General features: G+C 46.9%; 1 protein-coding gene across 2 annotated transcripts in view; it reads right to left on the bottom strand.

Annotated features, from left to right (window-relative positions):
• JAG2 (jagged canonical Notch ligand 2) overlaps nucleotides 1-11,844 on the bottom strand; it is a gene marked incomplete at both ends in the record, with an annotated part of 71,714 nt that extends 59,870 nt beyond the window's left edge. The window contains 2 exons of one of the 2 annotated variants that reach the window (XM_082000726.1): nucleotides 10,932-11,255; nucleotides 11,515-11,844. In XM_082000726.1, the coding sequence (XP_081856852.1) occupies nucleotides 10,932-11,255; nucleotides 11,515-11,844 (654 nt within the window). The remainder of the gene's footprint in view (nucleotides 1-10,931; nucleotides 11,256-11,514) is intronic. The other variant, XM_082000727.1, reaches the window with a different exon arrangement.
• Nucleotides 11,845-20,628: the final 8,784 nt, after the last annotated feature.

Genomic DNA, 20,628 nt, shown 5'->3' with positions numbered 1-20,628 from the left:
CAAAGCTAGACTTATAACTCAAGAATGTGTACTAGTGAATGAATACTTTTCAGTTTCTTTAGTACTTCATTTGCCACTGACTCTTACATTGTTCTGTCTCCTCCAGATTCCTTGGCAAGCTGAAGTTTCACAGACCACCAAATCTTGAAAACCCATCCCAAGGGCTTAGGGACAAACAAATTATCACTAATAGCAAGCTGACATAAGTCAAGACTATCTTTTCCCACCAGCTGAAGCTTATTTTATTTACCTTGCATTTGCAGTGATCTAAGAGTAGATACAAACAGCTTGAGAAGATCTGTCGATATGCCACAGTTTGTTCTTCTGTCTAAGCCCTGCGACAATTACATTCTGACAGTCCACAGTTTAAGCCCTGGACATGCAGTGTTAGCAAAAAGGGATTTGAATTCTGGAAACTAACCTTTAAAGAATTGTCACCAGCTAGGTTTAAGCAACCATCTTACTCTCCACCTCTTACAGAGCAAGAGAAGATGTGGAGGGACTACAAGCTGTAAACCATACAATCCTGAAGTTATCACAGCTTAACAGCAAACATCAGAAGGCACTGCAGGAGCACTAAATATTTGACAACCAACATCTTAAGTGTGCATGCAAGTCTAAACGTATCACTTTCTCTGCCTCCTTCCCTTCCTCACTTTCTGATAGAAGAAAGCACTGATCTGTGTGGATGAATCATGGAAACAATACTCTGTTCTACAAAGGTGTCCAACAGCCAAATACAACACTAAAACATTTTGGGCCTATATATAAACATGTGGTTTAAAGAACAGTTTACAAACAACACAGGAGGTGCTATCAGCTCATTGTTGTGTACAAAAACCAGTGACTAGTGAGGGGCAGCAGATGGTTATACTGGCTCTTAATAGTCCAAGTAAACATGGTCTGACTTCCAGACTTTGCTGAGTACATGCAGCCAATTATAGTAAAAACTCCATGTTGTGATATAAGGAAAACCTTGTTATCCTAACGTTATCCTAACATGAAAGAACTAGAACTATCAAAAGGACTCCAAAATTTTTTTTGTTTGTAAAAGAACAAACAAAAGAAAAGAATTTGGTGTAAGAGAAAAGAATTGCCTCTAAAAATCTATTAAGCAGCAGTGCAGGTTACCAAGCCCGTGCTATTAAAATTGTCCTCAATGAATAGGAAGAACAGTAAATGGTACCAAAACCTGCACACCCTAAAAAACTTCTACTTCAGTCTTGATTGGAGTAGACCAGTAAGTAAGCTATTTATGTACTTCTCTGCTTACTGCTTAAAGCACATATCAGTCAAGCCCTCCAACTATGAAAAAGCTTCCTCATTAGAACTTAAGTTCTCCAGCTGGAATCCCAGACCTTTAGCATTAGAAGCTTAGACTGTGTTTCAAGCTAGATGTTTCAACTTTTCAATTTAATATAAACAGAACTATATATATATTTCAGAAAAAAAAAAAAAAGACTGAAAGAATCCTATTTGATGTTTTAGGTTAACTGGAGCTCATACAAAATTTCACTACAATTTGCATTGTGAAAGTGTAGAAGGAACAAAGTTAGCTCTGCCTGAAAGTAGCATTTTCTAACAGCTGTAGGATACTGCATCAATATTAATATTGCCTACTCACTGAAAGTCCAGAAATGTAAAATTTATCCAATTCAGACATTAGACGCTTAAAGTTACTTAAGCTGGTATGTTCAGAGTACTAGAAAGCATAGGAGTGGACTATCTAGTAGTAGAAGAGGCATTGCAAGAAAAATTTAAGTGTAACAATAATAAAATAGTAATGTGCTGAACAAAAAAACCACCAGAACACATCCTGCTGGGAACAAGATATATATATATACACACACATATATAAAAAAATCAGGACTTTCAAGCCCAAAGCAGGATGTAAACAGATTGCAGTTTATGTACTAATACTCCAGCCTTATCTCAAATTTAAAAAAAAAAAAACCACACACCACAAAAAACTTCAGAGAATGAGCACCTGTGCATCTGTCCAAGGCACATATAATTGGTTACTCAAGGACTATTAGGCTGTTTCTTAGCAACTGCTGCTAGCTCTAATCAAGTACAACTAAGATTGTCATTTAGCCTTGAAATGCCTTGCCCCTTCCATCTAATACAGCATTCTAACTGCCACTGAGGAGCAAACAGTCATTGCAGCCACAGAAAAATCCACGCTTACTATGTGTTTCAGCTGTGCGTTCCTCTTCGCACTTGCTATCAGATCTTCATGTCAAATATGCTTTTTACACTTTATTTAGTATCTGAAACAGTAATTAATAAGATAAACCTTTACATTTTCTCCTTTTTATACAAAGGCTAACTACAACTCAAAAAAAATGAACTTGGGAATAAAGTTTAATAAATAAGCATAAGCTAGAGCCCAACTCTTAAACAAGATTTCATAAGAGTAAAACATTATCCAAATGTAATTACAAGAAAAATTCTTGATATCAAAAGCAGTAGTAGAGACATTTCAGGGAAATAGCAACCATTTATCTCAAAGAACTGGATGATATGTACATCTTTGGTGATGTTGAAATGCATCTACTATGTTGCACACACCGGATTTCTAAAACCAAGTCTCGTTCGGCAAAACTCTAGCCATCAGACCAGAAAAAGACAAAGGAATCAGAGTAACTGAAAAATAAACTTGTTCAGTCCTAGTCTAGCTTCATTGCTCATCTATAATATCAATGGACATATGATAGTCTCCACCTAAGACAGCAGTCTTAAAGATTAAGTTTTATATAGAGTATTTTTCCTTATACAGTAAAGGCACCGAAAGTCTATGGTTAAATCAGGGATGGCCACTCCTCTCTGACTCAAGATGATCTACACAAAAGCCATCACACAGCTCTTCAGCTATCTCCCTCCTGACTCATGTCCCTGGGTGTACTGCAGGGGAAGGCAGCAGCTCTGAGAGGGTCCTACTGCCCCACAGGAGGCAGAAGTTCAGCAGGTACCCAACAAGACCTAGCACAGATGGTCTTAACATTCCACCAGAAGCAATGCCAGTATACCCTTATTCCTCACTCCTTGAAGTAGCCTATCTCCTTCCAAATTGCTGCTCTCAAGCTTCTTCCAGATCAGAGAATTACTAGCAGCTAGAATTGGAGAGGACCAAGGGAAAGTAAATTGATGTGCTAGCAGGAAGGTGCCCTCCCTTTTTAGTCTCTTCAGTAGGCTGAGAAGCTGTGAACAAGAGCAAGCAATGCAAACAGGACCCACACAGAGTTGACAAAACACTGGCCTTGTTTTCAGAAGAGGAGGGAGGGAAGCTTTCAGGCACACAGTAATTTAAAGCTTCTGCAGATGACTAAGTATACAATGCGATCATAGCTGCTTTATGAACTTAATAAAGTAGTTTCTAAAGTATGTTCATGTCATGTATTTCAGAGCCAACACTCACACAAAGCAACACCTACAGGAAAGACAATTGAACGAGTCAGACTACACAGAAAAGATTAATTCCACTCATCTCACCTACACACAGCAACTTGATGGCGTTGCTCAAAAGAGGGGCCAGACAGCCCCCAACCCACAGGCATAGGACAAAAGTAATTTTAAAATAAGTTTAAAAAAAATAAAACCATTCACCTTGCACATCTGTCTCAAAATCCTTCCCATACAAGAAAAACTTTCTGGCAAGTGATTAATGACAAACAGATTAAAAATGCACTAAACCATTTTTGGCATTTTTCACATCCAGAAAACACAGTTGTTTCACATAATTTATTGTTTGACAGAAGCTCAATTTGTTTGCAGTTTTTGTGCTGACAAACAGTGAACTCTAATAGTAACTCAAAGCGAGCTGGACTTGAGCAAGGAATACAAGCAGTAGCATCAAACACAGAAGGTAGCTTACAACATGAAGCTTCTCAACATCTACGCCAACAGATTTCCTGGAACTTCACAGGCTCTCTCAGAAAGTCTACAACACAGCAGGAAGGTCACCCAATTAGGCTAAACATCACAAGTCTGACATAAACACCATCAATTGTGGTTTTACCCCAACCAACTATGTTAAAGACATACTGATTGCTTAAGATTAAAGCTACAAGTAGTCACGTCTTTAGCAGACATTTCATATGCAGACTTTTTTTTTTTTTGAGAAAACAGTGTGTGAAACCTGTTCAAACAGCCCAGAGTGCTACAAAGCCTTCACCATGCTGCAGTGAACCGAACATGCTCTGTTTCTACCTCGCCCTCTTCTCCAGCTCACACCCTCTAGTGTAAGAGTAATCCTGACTACTTCAACACCTAGTCCATTTTCAGCCAAAGATTTAACACCCACACCAGCTGTGTGGCTAAGAGTGTAGCATTTCACTGATAGGCTGGCTGGAGTACCTTCTGGAATAAAGATTAGAAAGTTGACAAGAGGTGTCTAAGCATACCACTCTCAGTGTCTGGAAGGTAAGGTTATTTGTTGGCAAGTTTCGAGTTCAGCCTCAGTGTTTCTAATAAATACGCAAGTGTTTATTTAAGGAAGCTTTCAAGGTGTATAAATAGAAGTGTTCTTTACTATCTGATCACCTCTGTGACATTCAAAAAACCCCCAGAACTTTAAGGCATAAAAGCTTAAATAGCTAGCAGAATACTGTCCTCTGAGGCAGATTTATTTCAAAGACATAAGAAATTCTAGATTTAGTGACATCAATGTATGAAAGATTATGAGTGCAAAGAACATTTCTGCTTAAAATTAGAAGACAGATTTTCTATAGTTACATGAAACTTAAGTCTTTAGGCTTTCTATTCTGGGCAGGCTGCAAATAGTTGCTGGCACACACAGCATGCCAATAATAAATCCCTTTTTCAAAGAGTGGTTCTGAAGTGTTGACCATTAAGGCCTTGATTCTTTTTTAGAGGTGACACCTGCAGCTGCTATTGAAATCAACTGGAGTTGTCACTACCCAGCACTGCAAAGTCAGTCTCTACAACATCACCCAACTGTCTTCTTTTAGGAAAGACTATAACAAAACCTGCAAGCTACTCTTTGCATTTGTGTAACTTGAAACTAAAGGGATATATTTTATATAATAAGCCACTGCCCAAATCTCAGCCTTTCTTTTCTGATCAAAAAAGTTTGAAGGCAAATACAATACTGAGCAGGTGAAGGTATACAATTCCTTGATCTACTTCCCCAAGACTGAAGAAACATGGATCCGTGTTTTCTGATCCACATCTGTCCATGAATTGCAACAGGCAGGGGAAGGCTTTATGAACACAAGGACTGCAGGCATTTTGTCAAAATAAGAAACAGTTTGGTATGACAGTTACCACAGCAGTCCTAAAGTCTACTGCGAAGCCAACTGGGCAGAGTCAGTAAGCAAGCAGCGAGCTTGGGGCAGGGTGGGGAGAGGTCAGGCATTAAAAAGGAAGAGTTGTGCTATCCGCAGAGCCTTCCACCTGGGGAAAAAAAAGTTATGCTGCTGGCAAATAAGACATTAAACATTCATGTAGTTCATCAATATATGGCTATCAATGACATTATTTTTTCCATGCTGACTTCCTCTGCTAACAAGGTGTGATGCATGTACATTGTAACCCATTGCTATACCAGGTGAATTTTACATTTTGGCATAAGGTCTTGCTCTCATTTCTAATTCCCCACCCTCAGGTCTTGCCTGGGACTGTGTCTTTGCATGCAGTTTGTTGGGTTTTTTTTTCAAAATGGAGTTTCAATGAAGCAAAGAACAACTATTTAGAGGTCAAGCTTGCTGTGTATCACTTGAGGATGCTTCATTTGTGAAATTCTAATCTTTTTTGAGACACAAGTGTACACACCGTTCCTTGGGTACAACTGTGTACAAGCACCTCTTTCAGTGCTAAATGGCCTAACTTTAACCTGCTTAAATTAAGCCTATCTGTTGCAATGGGTTGTCATTCAAGCTGACAGGATGCATGTTTACTCCATCAGGGAGCAGAGAGTAATCTAATCCAGGATGTTTTCATTGCAAAGCCTCAAGATCCTGATCAGAGAGTAGTGATGGCTGTGTTAAGACAGAATGTAGACCAACTGTAGATCTACCAGCCAAACAAAAATAGACAAGAACATTTCCTATAGTCAGGCTATCTAGTTCCCTACAGGCACCAAGGATACCAGATAACACGCTTCAAGGCTCGATGCCTTCCAGGGCCTAACCACCTTTGTTTTTCAACTTAGAAGGATTGAGAGAGCTTGATGCAGAAGCTTATACTGAAGTAAACAACATCTGAAAGTGCCAAACAGAACACCGTACCCATTAAGTAACAAACGCTATAAGGTCAACTATTCCTGCTCAGATTTTGGCAGGGGAGGTGTTGCTTTCTAATAAATTCAACATTTACTGCTACAGCCAAGTTATCGTCTCAACAGTTTCACATATTTGATGGTTCATCATCCTGTGTATGTTTTAGATCAAGACTGAACTCTTCCAGGTATTTGGAGGAGACTCACATGTGGACTGCACGTGGATGAAACGCACACAGAGCCTGGGTATTAAATATATATCTTTTCACACATTTTTATCTACCTGAGAGTTAACAGTACTTCAGTTTAGAGAGAGGTGCTACAATCATACTCTAAATAGAAAAAAACTTAAGATTAGTACTTACAAAAATAACAAATTAGTTGGCCACATTCTAGTGGGGAAGGTACCCTCTACCCAAGCAAGTTGTGAGGGCTGCCTAAACCTCTACTACCCCTTGTTCAGATAGCTGAATGAGAGAACTGAAATTTTTTGTTCCTGCTACTTATCTCAAAGGCCCTGAACTCTGAAGTTCATCTGTGGAGTTCCAAGTATACGGTACTCATACATACACCACACCAACTGTCAGTCAAGACTAGAATCTCAAAAACAGAAGGGCTGAGGGGAGGTAATAACGCATACTGTAATACACAATTTCAACATCCACAACTAGTCAGAACAATTCCTCTATATGACTAATTAACTGAAGTAATGGATGCCATACCAATATTTATGCTGCAGGAAAAGCTGTGAATTCCCTGAGGGAAGGAACAGGGTGGAAGAAAAAAACCACACACACACCCCTCCATTTCATGCTATCTTAACAAAGGAGTATGAAAAATGGTTCCACATAACCCATCCAGCAGAACTCCTATACCTTTAAAACATCATCTTCAGAAGCATCTTTCAATTAAATCCAAAACTAAAATTTTTCCAATAACCTAATTGTTATTGATAAATATTGCTGTGCAAGGTATTTCTGAAGCTACAGTGTTTGAACAGCTTTGTGCTAAAAAAGAAAATGCTCAAGAATAACGAACATGAACCTAAACTAAGTGATCAGAATCAATTATTCAAAGCTACTTGAATTCTTACATCTTAGGTTTTAAAGTTGCAAATAAATGTTAACAAACAAATTATGCCATTAAAAGTCTCAAACAAGTATTAAGCTTCAACTTTTACAGCAGGAGGCAAAGAAAAAAATGTGAGGTAGGTGGGTGAAGAAGACAGCTGTATTGTTCTAGCTGTTCCTCAGCCTCTCCCACTGCCAGATTTCTGTGGATGATGTATCCCAAGGTAGCAATTTTAAGAACTTTTTGGCAATATCCCAAGCTCCTCTTGCAAATCAGAGATCAGACTAATGATATTAAAAAAAGACAACAGGAAATAGGAATAAACAGGATAACTGACACTGTATCAAACAGTGGCAGTCACTGAACTCTGATACTGAAGCTTTACAGTAGAGACACTTGTCCAAATTTCAGAGTAAAATATTATCATGTAAAATTAAAAAAAAAAATCAGTATAACAAAACCAAGGCAGAAAACCACCTTTCAAGATACTACTTGCCTTACAGCTACTGCCAGCTCAGGACACTGCAATATCAAACAGACATCAAGAAAACCTCCCTCGAGCAACTTATATATTAATACAGTAGTCTCCTTAAGTGAGCGAGTTACCATTCAGATGAGGTTCAGCAGGAAGTCCACATATACCAATGCTGGCTTTCATTAGGGTTGGATTTCTCAGCCGTAAAAATCCAATGTAGAACTACTGAAGTAAGTCCTTCGCTCACTGCCAGCACCATGGCAAATTTGTTTCATAAGTGAAGGACACAATTTCGCATTTTCTTTCGTCTTGTCCCTTCCCAGCATATTCAATAAGGGAACATTAATTTCATTACTGTTGTATAGCAAAAAAAAATTCATATGAAAATACTATGCCTGTATTGTTGTTTCTTGTTTGCAAACTTGAGTTGAGAGAGAACAATTTTGAAATTATCCCAGGGAGCTGAAATCTAACCCAGGAACACAATCGACTTCAAAAACCCCTTGCATTAAATTATCGTTATAATTAAGCCTCTCCTTGCAGAGTCTATATGGCTTATGTACAGTTGTGACAAAGATGTCGCGTTCCCCATCAACAGGCTGAACGTCCAGAGTTCAAGATGTAACTACAACATACAGGAGGGGCTTCTTTCCATAAGCACATCCACAGACTACAATACAGACTCTGTTTTTAAAAGCACAGCTACTCTACAACTTGTTTTTAGAATTGAGGGTAGGCAGGGAGAGTATTCAGTAAACCTTCCAAAAATCAGCCAGCCACCCACTAAACTGCAGTGGCACTGTTTAAATAAATTACAGGCTGCTTTGCAACAGCTGGGGAAAAAAAAAAGAAAAAAAAAAAAGAAGAGACAGTGGAAAGAAAGACCAAGTATTTAAAGTCCTTTAAAATGCTGGAGGCAGTGATAAAAAAAAATCCCAGCAGACACCGTATTGTATGCTAGAGACACTGGTAATTTACCTGCAAGAGGTAGGTCAAACAGGCCTTTCTTAGGACTTGATGAGCATAGAACAATATCCGACAGCTGCAAGGTAGGAATGTACTTATTCCAACAGAGAAAAAACAAAGAAGGCTGGGCTTAGGGACCTGCATTGTAAGGATTATCAAACCCTCCTCTTGTTTCAAGTAGCAATACTAGAAACTGGCAAAATAAAAGTGTGAGTTAAGTTACCTTTACTTCCTCATGCAGATAACATATAATGTTTGAGATGCTAATGTTACCAAAATCTCGTACTGAAGAGTTTATGATTTCATCAAGCCTGTATTAAATGGTAAAGAAAAAGGAGAAGTCATCTTAATTTTACCTTTGATCTTATAATTTAAGAGCAGAGTTCCAAATACCCTGTTTTTACAGTATTGGCTATACCTGCTAACAGGAAACTTTCTAGTTTCAACAGGCCACAGCACCAACAAATGCAATCAAAACACCCCAACCTGGTATTCAGAATGTAAGCACCTCTGTGCAGAGCAATTTATCGGGTTTACTTGTTTGTTTTTTTAAACCATCTAACTCGAGCAAAACCCCTACCTTCAAATAGCAGTCAGTTCTTAATCTGAGGGGCATGAGCATCAGGTTAGAGGGTCCCTGGTAGCGCAGAAAGTTATGTGATCTATGGGGACTGGTTTCCTTTAGCACGAAATAAAAGTGAGCAGTTTTGTCCCCGACCATTCCTAGCAGCAGTTCGCCAAGTAACAAAGATCCCCACGGGCGATACATCTCGATACATCTTGCCCTGTCGGCAAGGGCAGTATCATCTGTTAGTCACCAGGTGCCAAACGCAATTCGCGGGTACCGGGGCTTCCGATACTCATCTCCCTCCCGAGCTAGGGCATTGCACCATCCCCATTCCTCAGCGCCTCGCAACTTGCCAGCTTCCACCCCGTGGCCCACTTGGAAGGGCCAGGAGCAACAGCTGTGAGACTCCTTGCAGGATCCTACCTGCCTGCGGCCGGGCTGGCAGCCCGGCCTTTCCTCCCGCCCGCCCCAGCATGGGTCCCTCTCCGCACCCAGCACACCCGTCCTCCACGGAGGGGGGAGAGCGTTGGTCTGCAGCCCCCGCGGGTGTGCCCCCTCGGTCAGGCGGCGCGTGGGGAGGTAGGGAGCCGAGGTAACGCACGGGGGAGGGGGGGGGCGAGTCACGGAAACCCCCGAGATCCTGAGGGGAGAGAACGGCTGAGAGCGACGGGGGCAGCACCAGCGTGTCGCACGCCCACAGCTCCCGCCCCCAGGCAGCCGATGCACGACCCGGTTCCCGACAGGAGCAGAGCTCCGCTTCGGGCGCTCCCTCCCGGCTCGTGCGCCTGGAGGCGGGCAGCTCCAGCCTCTCTTCGCCACCCGGGGGGCGGAGAGCGCCGCGCTCAACCCCGCGCAGGTGTGGGGTGTGCGCTGGGGACGCAGGAGGCCGTGGCGGCGGCCGCCGCCCGAGCCCTCACGCCCACCGCCGGCGGCGGCTCCCGCCCCTCCAGCCCCCGCGCCAACGGTCGCCGCGCGCGCCGCCGCCGCCGAGCGGCCCCGCCCGCACCCCAGGAGAGGCGGCAGCTCGCGCCCTTCGCGAGCCGCGGCACGCGCCCCGCGCCGCGCCCCCACCTGCGCCGCGCGCCGCCCGGCGGCGCCCCCTACCGGGGGCAGCCCGGCACTGCACGGAGCCGCGGGGGCTCCGCAGCCCCGGGGTGCGCGGCCGCCGTCGGGCTTCGGTTTTCGGGGCCGGTTGTTCGCTATTATTATCTTTTTAGGGGTTTGTTTTGTTTTGGATTTTTTTTTAATTTTTCGTGCACAAGCCGCTGCGAACCGCACCTGCAGTCTGGGCGGGAGCCCGTCACGCGGCCGGTCCGCAGCCGCTCCACAAGCGCCGGCACCCCCGGGACTCCGCCACCCAGCACCCCGCCGCCGCCGGCAGCCCCTGGCCAGGCTGTCGCGGCCCCGCACCCCGCCGCCGAGCGAGGGCGGCGCCCACCCCTCGCAGCCCCCCCACCCCCCACCCCCGGCCCCGCCCGGGCAGCACACCGGCGGCTCGCCCGGCGGTAACGGGGGCGCGGGCAGGCGCCGCAGCCCCGACGCAGGGGTGGGGGGTAGGAGGCTGGTGCGCAAGGAAGAAAAAGGCGATAACAACAGCCCGCTCGTCAACCTACCGGCCACGCAAACTGAAAGGGAATAACAATCCTGCCCGTCTCGGGGGTTCTGCCGTGATGGGAGTATTTGTTGCTGTTCAAATAGAAAATATTTCCACCGAGAACGGGGGTAGATCCGAATCCGTAGTTGCAGGGTCCGACCGGCGTGATCTTGGCCTGGTATTCCTTGAGGCAGACTTTCACGTAAGTGTCGCACTCGTCCCGGGTACAGTCCAGGTTCTGGGGGCTTTTCATGCCATCGCAGCATTCCCCATTGAGCAACTCGCCGTTTACATTCCGCACCGAGTTAAGCTGCAGCTCGAAATAGCCCGTGGACCGGGACACCTAAAAATAAAAATCAAAGGGGAGACAGCCTCGTTACTACCGCGGCCGGCGGCAGCGCGGGGCTGCGGCGAGTCGCTCCGCGGTTCCCCCCTCCAACTTTCGCCGGCTGCGGGTTTCAGACCCCGCCGCGGCGGCGTAGGCATAACTACAAAAATATATATATATTAGATAAGCGCAAGGTGGCAACGGAGCGGGAGGAGGGAGACGCGCGGCCGGCGGCGCCCCGCGTCCGGGAGCGGAGCCCCCCGCGCCCCCCTACCTGCACGCAGGCGGCGAGGAGCAGCGCCAGGCCGAGCGCGGCGGCGCGGGGGGCCCGGCTCCGCCGGCCGGCGCCCCGCATGCCTGCTGCTCCGCGCGGCCGCCTCAGAGGAGCCCGCCGAGCCCACCGGCCACGGACCGGCGGCCGCTCGCGGCATGGGCGGCGGATGAGCCGCCCGCAGCGCGCCGGAGGGCGCAGGGCATGGGCTGCCGGCGGGGCCGCCCGGAGCGCTCCGCCGCTCCCCTCCCGCGGGCTCCGCTCGCCCTCTGTGCGCCTCGGCTCCGCGGACACCCAACAAGTAGGTGCCGGAGTGACAGCTTCATTACCCATTCGCCGCTGCTGCCGCCGCCTTCATATTAATGAGGGGGACGGCCCGGCCCCGCGGCCGGCGGGTGGGGCCAGCGCCGCTCCCGCCGCGGCTCTTAAAGGGCGGCGGGCGGTGGCAGCAGCCCCCGCCCTGCCCTGCCTTGCTTTGCTTTGCTTTGCTTGGCCCGGCCTCGCTCTGCCTTGCCCTGCCCTGCCCCGCCGGCAGCGGGGGCTCTGCCAGCCCCAGGTGGTGGGGGACGGGGGAGCGCCCGCGGGCGTGGGGGAGCGTGAGTGAGGTACGTGCACCCACGCGCGGTGGGAGCGCCTGCAGCCGCGGAGGGTGTGCGCGCGCGCGCGCCCCCCACGCTCGCGTGTGAGTGGGTGGGGTGCGTGCACGCGCTGCCACAGGGCTGGAGGAACAACCCTGAGAGATGTGCACCCACGGCTGAGGAGGAGTGCTTGGGGTGGGTGCGCCCCTGGCCGGGGAGGAGCGCGGGGGTGCGTGCATCCACGGGAGAGCGCATGTGGTGCAAGCACGTGCAGTCGAGAAGTGCTTGGGGAGCACCCTAGCAGCGGCTGAGCATGCACGGTTCACGCAGCCACGGCTGTGGAGGAGTGCCCAGGGTGGAATTGCCCACGGCTGTGGAGGAGTGCACAGGGTGGAATTGCCCACAGCTGTGGAGGAGTGCCCAGGGTGGAATTGCCCACAGCTGTGGAGGAGTGCACAGGGTGGAATTGCCCACAGCTGTGGAGGAGGACATATGCTGTATGCAGTCACAGTCATGGAGGATTGAACTGGTTGGGAGTCCCTGCAGCCATGTAGGAGCACACATGGTGCATGCAAATGTAGCTGTCCAGGAGAACATGCGGTGGGATCATCCACAGCTGTAGAAGAGCATACAGGGTGCATGCACCCACAGCTGCGGTGGAGTGTATGGGGTGGGTGCACCTCTGGCTGTAGAGGAATGCAGAGGCTGGGAGCACTCACAGCCTCGGGGGAGCGTGTGGGGTCCATGCACCCACAGCTGTGGAGGAGCACACGTGCTGCATGCACCCATGGCTGTGGAGGAGTGTGTGGGGTGTGTGCACCCATGCTCGTGTAGAAGCGCGAAGGGTGCGCACACCCACAGCCACGCAGGGGTTCGCACAGGATCGCCTATAGAGTGCTCTTGGTGACGTGTGCGGTACACGGAGCAGATGGCCAAGTGGTGGGATCATGTCCTTCTCCAGTGGTGGCTCAAGCAACTATGAGAGTAACTGAGCAGAGATTTCTCCTTTAGTTTAAGCACCCTGTGATTTTGATCCCTGCTGACAACTATGAAAGCTATACATCCAGACAACTGCGTGCTACGGATACGCTATCAAAGCCTAGATTTGCGCATAGGACCTAAGCTTTCCTTCTGTTTCTCTCCCTCCCCCCTCTCCCCATTTTAACTCTTTAGCACTGATCATGCACAGGAGTGGACAATTGGAGAACAAACAGCTCAGAAATCAAAGGGCTGTCATGTTCCCCAGCGCGGACAACCTTCCACAGAGCCTCCCCCTGCCTTTTCAGCGCCCGGCTGCCTCCCGTCCCTCCAGCAGCCAGCCGGCACGCTGCTCCTCTGCTATTCATGGCCAGAGTGCAGCTGCAGCTACTCTCCTAGGCTGACACAGCAGCAGCTGCTCTATGTGTGCCAGCTGGCTAGCTGCTCTCCGAAATCCTCTTGTCCACCCTGCTCCCCTCGCTTTCCCGCTTCCTCACCTACAGACCTGCTTCTCCTTCCCCACCCATGTCTCCCACTCACCACAATCTGCTCCAGTTTCCTACCTCCTCACTGTCCTGAGCCTACCCCTCCGCTGTCCTGATTCACCTCGCTTGCTCTCCGGGAAGCATCCCTTGCTTTCCCTCTCATCCCTCCTGAGCTCAAACAGGAGCTCTCTGAAGTGGAGCGGTGAATACTGCTTTTAATTATTTTATGTGTCCTCTCTTTGAAACTCTGCCTCCCAACATAACTGCATTCAAGCATTTTTTTGGTTAAGATAACCTCTGGTATAACCACCTTTAGAAGGCAGCAAAGGGAAAGCGGTGCGGGGGGAGCTGAGGGAGGGCCAGGACCTTGGTTTGAGGTGTTACTTTAAAGTCACTACGTTTTGCTCATCAGAAACTTTGCTGGGCCCCTACCCGTGCCGAGCTGCGCTGCTTGCTGGCTTCCAAATAGGCAAATGCTCTTTAGTTTTTAACTATTTTTCCTGGTGGCTGAAGGGAAGGAGTTTAATCTTAGACTCGCTTTCTGCCTAACGATTATTTTGTGGTGGATAGCAGCCAAAATATTTTGCAAGACAGGTATTTTGTTTGCACATATCATCATAAACAAACATAAAACCTCATAATCCACGTTCAGTATTATGTGGTCAATACGCCTGTGGAGGAAGACATACATTTTTATCACCAAGCTAAGCAAATGCAATACAGAAGAAAGATGATCCAGTAGTTACAGCATATGCTCAGTCACTACAGAGCCAAGCTCGGTTACCTGCTGTATCACAGAATTTCTTTGTTACCTTGAGAGCACTGCATGCTCTCTTTGTGCTTTGGTTTCGCCTTTGTAGGTATTCCACAGTAGTCAAAAACTCTAGTGCTAGTTAAAAATGCCTTCTCTCACTGTAACCTGACTTCACAGGAGCAGAGTGGGGAGATGCAGCTATTTCCAGGCCTTCTCTCTGCTCAAGGAAATCTTCATTTTTTTTTTATTCTTAGTGCTGCAGCCCCATTTACAGCCTGAACTCCTTAGTTCACTCACTGTGGTTATTATTATTTCTCAAGTGCCATGGACATTCACTCTTTTCTTCTGTAGGTATGCAAAATTGGTTCATTGTAGTTATGCACAGATAGTGACAGTTTTCAGGAAACACAGCAAAAATATTTCTTAACATATGAACTTTGAGTTTTTAAAAAAGCCTGGAGGTAAATTTACCAGCTGTGGAGGTAAATGGTGAGCAAGGCCAAGAGGAGCCATCCCTTGCAGCTTGGACAACCCACGTCAGACCATCCCTGCAGGGGGGTCCCACAGGGGGGTCCCCCCGTGGGGGGACAGTCCAGCCTGCTGTGTAGTCCCTGCCTTCCCATGGGGGCTGCCTCCCACTTGCATTTTGGGGGAGATAAAGTTAGATAAGGTGAAAAGCAAAAGGTCCTGTGCAGCCCTTGGGGTGTCTTGGACACTTCCAGCAGGCCAGCAAACTCTTCTGCATCCAGGGGTGCGGTGGCAGGATTTGACCGCCTCTTGCTCCAGCATTTCCCAGACTCCGGACCCCTGCTGCGGGACAGCTCCCGGGACCGGGCTTTCCCCTCTGAGCAAGCACACCGGAGGCGGCCGGCTCCATAATTCATTCCCAATCAGCTGTGCTATCCAAGGCCCGCTCCAGGCCCTGGCTGCCAAGTGTAACGTGTCTCCTCTTACACCCACACCTGCAGCCCAGCCTGCTGTCACCCAACCCGCCGTCCTGCATCTGGCTGCGCCCTGCACCAGCAGCCGTCCTTTTCCCGGTGAGCAAGGCCGGGACCTTTCCTTCGCCGCTGCGGAGTCATCCTCCCCTCGCCTTCCCCAGAGAAGGGTCCCTGTGCCTTGGCGTCGAGTCGCGGGGCCATCTGTGCAGTCCCATGCCGGCAGGCACCTGCCTGCTGCTCAGGGGAAGTCGATACGAATTTCTCTACCCAGGCACAAGCTTTGAGGTGCTTTTCTTTCACTTCCTCCCCACCAAAACAAGGGCTGTCGAGATCCAGATAAAAAACCATAAATATCCTCCCATTGCTGCTCCCTCGCTTCCTCCTGCTGCTGCTCCTTCTCCTTTCTCCAGCAAGCTCCGCTGAGGGAAGCAAGTGGGAATCGGGGCTGCGCATGAGGCAGGGCTGGAAATGGGGCTGAGAAAACTCATGCTTGACTTCAACCGGAGTTTTGAGCTTGCAGTCAGCAGTCACTCACCCCGCAGCAGGACGCGACGGGAGAACATCAGTCCTGCTGGCAGGGGAGGGACGCGCTCGCCGCCAGTCGCAGGCAGGGTGGAGTGCCGGCATCCCACAGCTCCTCGTTCCCAGCCCTCTGGGCCAGGATTTTTTGCTTTTGTGCTCTGGCTGTGTGCTTGTGCTAAGTTTATGACTCTATGCAAATCCTTTGCAAGTATGCTTATAAAATCATTTGCATAAAATACCCCTGGAGGATCGTAGCAGCTAGGAAGGGGCAGGGTTTATCCACTTGCCTTAGAGACAGCAGAGGGATGTCATTTGTTAGTATGCGTGTAGATGTGGCTATGGACATACATCTCATTTACCCAGGCCAGAATGTGTCCGCTTGGGAAAGTTAAAGGCAAGAAGATAATTTTGGATGTTGTCCATCTGAAACTTGGCAGGGTAGGAGTTAACACTCCCTTTCTGTCCAGAAAGGCTACAGCTGCCTGTCCTGAGAGCAAGGCATTGCAGGACAGAATTAGCTGTGAAGAATTAAATTCTCTCCTTCCTTCTCCATGAGAAGCTTTGTGGGCCGGGGTTAAGAATATGAATGGAGAGGACTGCTCAGGAAGAGAGTTAGAGAGTAACTAGAGGAGAAGGATTTTTCTTTCCCTCTTCTTCTTTGTGGAACTTGGCTGGAGCAAGCAAGGTATTTTGGGCTTTACTGTGGAGTTGGCAGAGTAAAGACATGTCTTCTCCCTTGACTTTAACTGAAGATCCCTGTTGGATTTGTATGGCTCATGTAATGTCTTTAACGAGTGTATACATGCATATGCGTGCTTTTCATGGAAGCAAAGCAGACTTGAACTGCAAGGATGTTGTTTTCAATTATCTTCCAGTATAAGACCTGGGAGTGGTTTCTCTGTGCTAGGACTGAACTGCTAGTACAGCCCAAGGGAAGACCAAGTGGAGAAGGCATAAGGTAGTCCTCATATCTGTCTTCCTTCCCAACTACTACTATGAAAGTAAAGTTATGCTTGATGGAAGTTGTGCCAGGAAAGGAGCTGAGATCTTGGCACAACCCTTTCCTATTTCGGTGGTTGCTCAGCTCTGAGCTGGCGCTGGTCTCTGCAGGCTCCAGAGCAGAAAGAAGGTGGTTTCCTATCATTTCAACTTTGCTGCCTGGCATGCTTCCTGCTTTTGGAGCCTGGTCTTCTGCCAGCAGAAGCATATGCTGAGTCTGGCCCAAGAAGTCAGCTGGTCTCAGTTTGTACAGCTCCTGTAAAAAGGCCAGCAATATTAATAAAATCGTAGAATAGTTTGGTTTGGAAGGGACCTTAAAAGGTGATCTAGTCCAACCCCCCTACAATGAGCCGGGACATCTTCAGCTACATCAGGTTGCTCAGAGCCCCATCCAACCTGGCCTGGAATGTTTGCAGGGATGGGGCATCTGCCATCTCTCTGGGAAACGTGTTCCACTGTTTCACCACCCTTGTTGCACAAAATTTCTTCCTTATATCTAAATCTACCCTCTTTTAGCTTAAAATCATTACCCCTTGACCTATTGCAACCCTGCTAAAAAGTCTGTCCCCATCTTTCCTGTAGGCTGCCTTTAAGTACTGGCAGGCTGCAATAAGGTCTCCCTGGAGCCTTCTCTTCTCCAGGCTGAACAACCCCAACTCTCTCAGCCTGTCCTCACAGCAGAGCTGTTCCATCCCCCTGATCATTTCTGTGGCCTCCTCTGGACCCTCTCCAATAGGTCCATGTCTTTCCTGTGCTGAGGGCTCCAGAGCTGGATGCAGGACTCCAGGTGGGGTCTCCCCAGAGCAGAATAGAGGGGCAGAATCACCTCCCTCAACCTGCTGGCCACACTGCTTTGGATGCGGCCCAGGATACGGTTGGCTTTCTGGGCTGTGAGCACACATTGCCAGCTCATGTCCAGCTTTTCATCTACCAGTACCCCCAAATCCTTCTTGGCAGGGCTACTCTCCATCCCGTCATCCCCCAGCCTGTATTGATATTGGGCGTTGCCCCGACCCAGGTGCAGGACCTTGCACTTGGAGAATGAAGGAGTTATACTGATCACAGTCTTTAAGAGTTCCTCCTAGCTGATCACCTCCCATGTTTCAAAGCCCTGCCTAAAACGTTAACACTTGGGGTGAGGGTGGAGGTGTTAACTGGACACTTGGGGAAAAAAAATTAGAAAGTCAGCTGATCTGACTTCTGAGACTCAATCCACTCCCTTAAAAGTGAAGTTCTTGCTCTCCTAATAGCTTTGGGGATTTTCAGAAGACAACCTATCTAAGATGCCTTCTCAAAAGTGACTGAACCGTTATCCACTATCCACAATTGGCCTTTGCTCTTAAGGTTCATTACAGTCATCCTGAAAGAAACCTCTACCTATGACATACCTTGTGCATGAATCACAGAAAATAATCCTTCTGACTGAAGGGATATCCAGAGATTATCTAGTTTATCCCATTCCACAAGGAAGGACAAATGGTGCCTGCTTCTTGCATAACAGATGGGTATCCTTCCTCTTCTTAAAAACATCCCCAGATAGAAATTGAATAGCTGCAATAACCTGTTTTAGTGGTTAACCATCAAAAAATGTATACTATTGCATTACTGCACTTTGATCCCACTTCTTGACCTATTTGCAATGGACGTGCAGCAGAGGATAGTCCCTTCCTCTCTGCTGCTACCCTTTATGTAGTTGAAGACTAGTGTTGTGCCTCCCTCTGATGTTGCTTCTTTACAATGGACAAAAAAAATTCTGGTCTTATATGATTGTAGACCATATTTTCCAGACTCTTGATCATTCCTGCGGTCCTGCTATAGTCTCTCTGCCCTTGTTCCTCAGTTTTCTTAAAATCCAGTGGCCCATATTGGACACAGAGTTCCAGGGAGATCTTAGCAGCACTGGATGAGGTGGGAGGAGTACATTACAGATCAGGCAGAATTCACTCTTGGCTGTATGTGCAAATATGATGCTTGCTGTAATGTTCCTTTTTTTTCTTTCTTTCTTGCAGCAGCATGATATTGTTGACTTCAGTTTGGTTCGCTATCCACCGAGCAGCTTTTTACGCCATTGGAGCTTTAAATCATGTTTTCTAGTTATGAGAATGCCATGAGAGTGTCTAAATCCCTAAAAAAGGATAGATATGTTGCATATACTACTTCTCGTGTACCCTGCTGCCCCAATCATAGGAAGAATATCTGGGTGATTTAACAAATTTGTGTTAGCTGTTCCTCACTTCCATGTTATTTTCCAGATGTTTATAGAACATTTCTTTATTTGTTCAGTTCTCTCTGGGAATTCAAATAAGGTTGGCTTGTGCTTTATTCTTCAGTTCCTCCCTTTTCCAAAAAGGTGTTATGTCTCCCTTCTCCAATCTTCTGACACCTTGCTGGTTCTCTGGGGGATCTCAGCTGCTAACAGCTATGAAATTGCTTCAACAAGCAGTCTAAGCACATAATATTTAATCCAGCAAAGTATTCTTCACTTACTCTTATTTCTAGGCTGAGATCTTTCTCTGTCATCTGTGGCACTAATTGTGTTAACCATTTGGGTGCGATTGGTCTTTTTACTGAAAGCTGAAGTAAAAAAGGCAAGTTCTTGCACTGTCTTCACATCATGCATTGCTAGCTTTCCTTCCTTGTTGGGTAGTTCTTCCATGGCCTTCATGTCCCTGCTAATGTATTTTATATTTTCTTGATGTTCTGTTGATCCTCTTGGTTGTGTTTGTTTCTACATCTTGACTTTTCTGGTTTAATTCCTACATCTTCAGCCTATGCATTTGCATTCACCTGCAAGTGAATCTCTTTTCTAATTTCAGAATGCACTCATTCTTTTTAAAGGTCAATGAAGTGGTCATGTTTTAAGCAAATCGTCTGTCTCTTACAACAGTTGCTTTCCCTTCTCTGCTGGGATTGTTTGAATTGATGTCCTTACCATTGTTTCTTCAAGGTGCTGCCAACTTTCCTGAATTCTCTTTTCTCTGAGACTTGTTTCTCATGATTATCAGTTCTATGAGGTTTTTGAAATATGGTTTCTGGAAGTCCATTGTATTTATTTTGCTGTTCTCCTTCCTTCCCTTCCTACGACTCGTGAACTCTGTTGTTTCATGGTCATTCTCACCCAAGCTGCATTCCTCTTGCATGTTATAAGCAGTTCCTTCTCTTTGGTTAGAGTCAAATTCAGTTCCCATTTTGATTATGTGTCAAGGTTTTAATCTCTTCTTATTTATTCCTTATGTTGTTTGCATTATTTCATCAGGTGATCCACTATCCTCTTCAGCATCCCTCCAATGATTTTCTTATGAGTAATGGTATTTCCCCTAGTTTATATGCCTCTGCCCAAGTACTTGATGCTTGTATTTACCTGTTCACTTTTGAAACCAGTCCTTGTGGATCCTAGTTGCATTAATTCAGCAGGTTAGGGCACAGAGACACTCTTCCTGCTTTGTGAGTTGAATGCTAGCTCTGATCACCGGTTCTTTTTCTTGGAACATCCATCCAAGTTCAAGCAAGTCAAAACCTTCCTGGTGATACCACCTGCACAGCCATGCTTTCATTTCCAGGAAAAGAGTTATAAGTAGCTGATGCCACTTATGACCAAAATAGCTAGTGCTTTATTCCCAGAAGGAATTTTTCCTTCGTCCTTTCGTACGTGAACTGGTCTGACCAATGCTAAGAAAACCCACTCTGGATATGTTGGTTCTAGCCATCTGCCAACACATCAGATCTCTAATTCCCATGGAAAATTCATAGGGAATTTATCCAAGATGCATTTAGAAGTTTATCTAATTGAACCAAATCTGGATTCAGACTAAGCCACTGACATCTTCAATAATCTGCTGTCAGAGGAGGGAGGCCTGACA

This window comes from Phaethon aethereus (genome assembly GCF_964289735.1).
Source record: "Phaethon aethereus genome assembly, chromosome: 5".
Taxonomy (NCBI): domain Eukaryota; kingdom Metazoa; phylum Chordata; class Aves; order Phaethontiformes; family Phaethontidae; genus Phaethon; species Phaethon aethereus.
The sequence above is the reverse complement of the archived record's forward strand: the minus strand, read 5'-3'. Positions and strand labels throughout refer to the sequence as shown.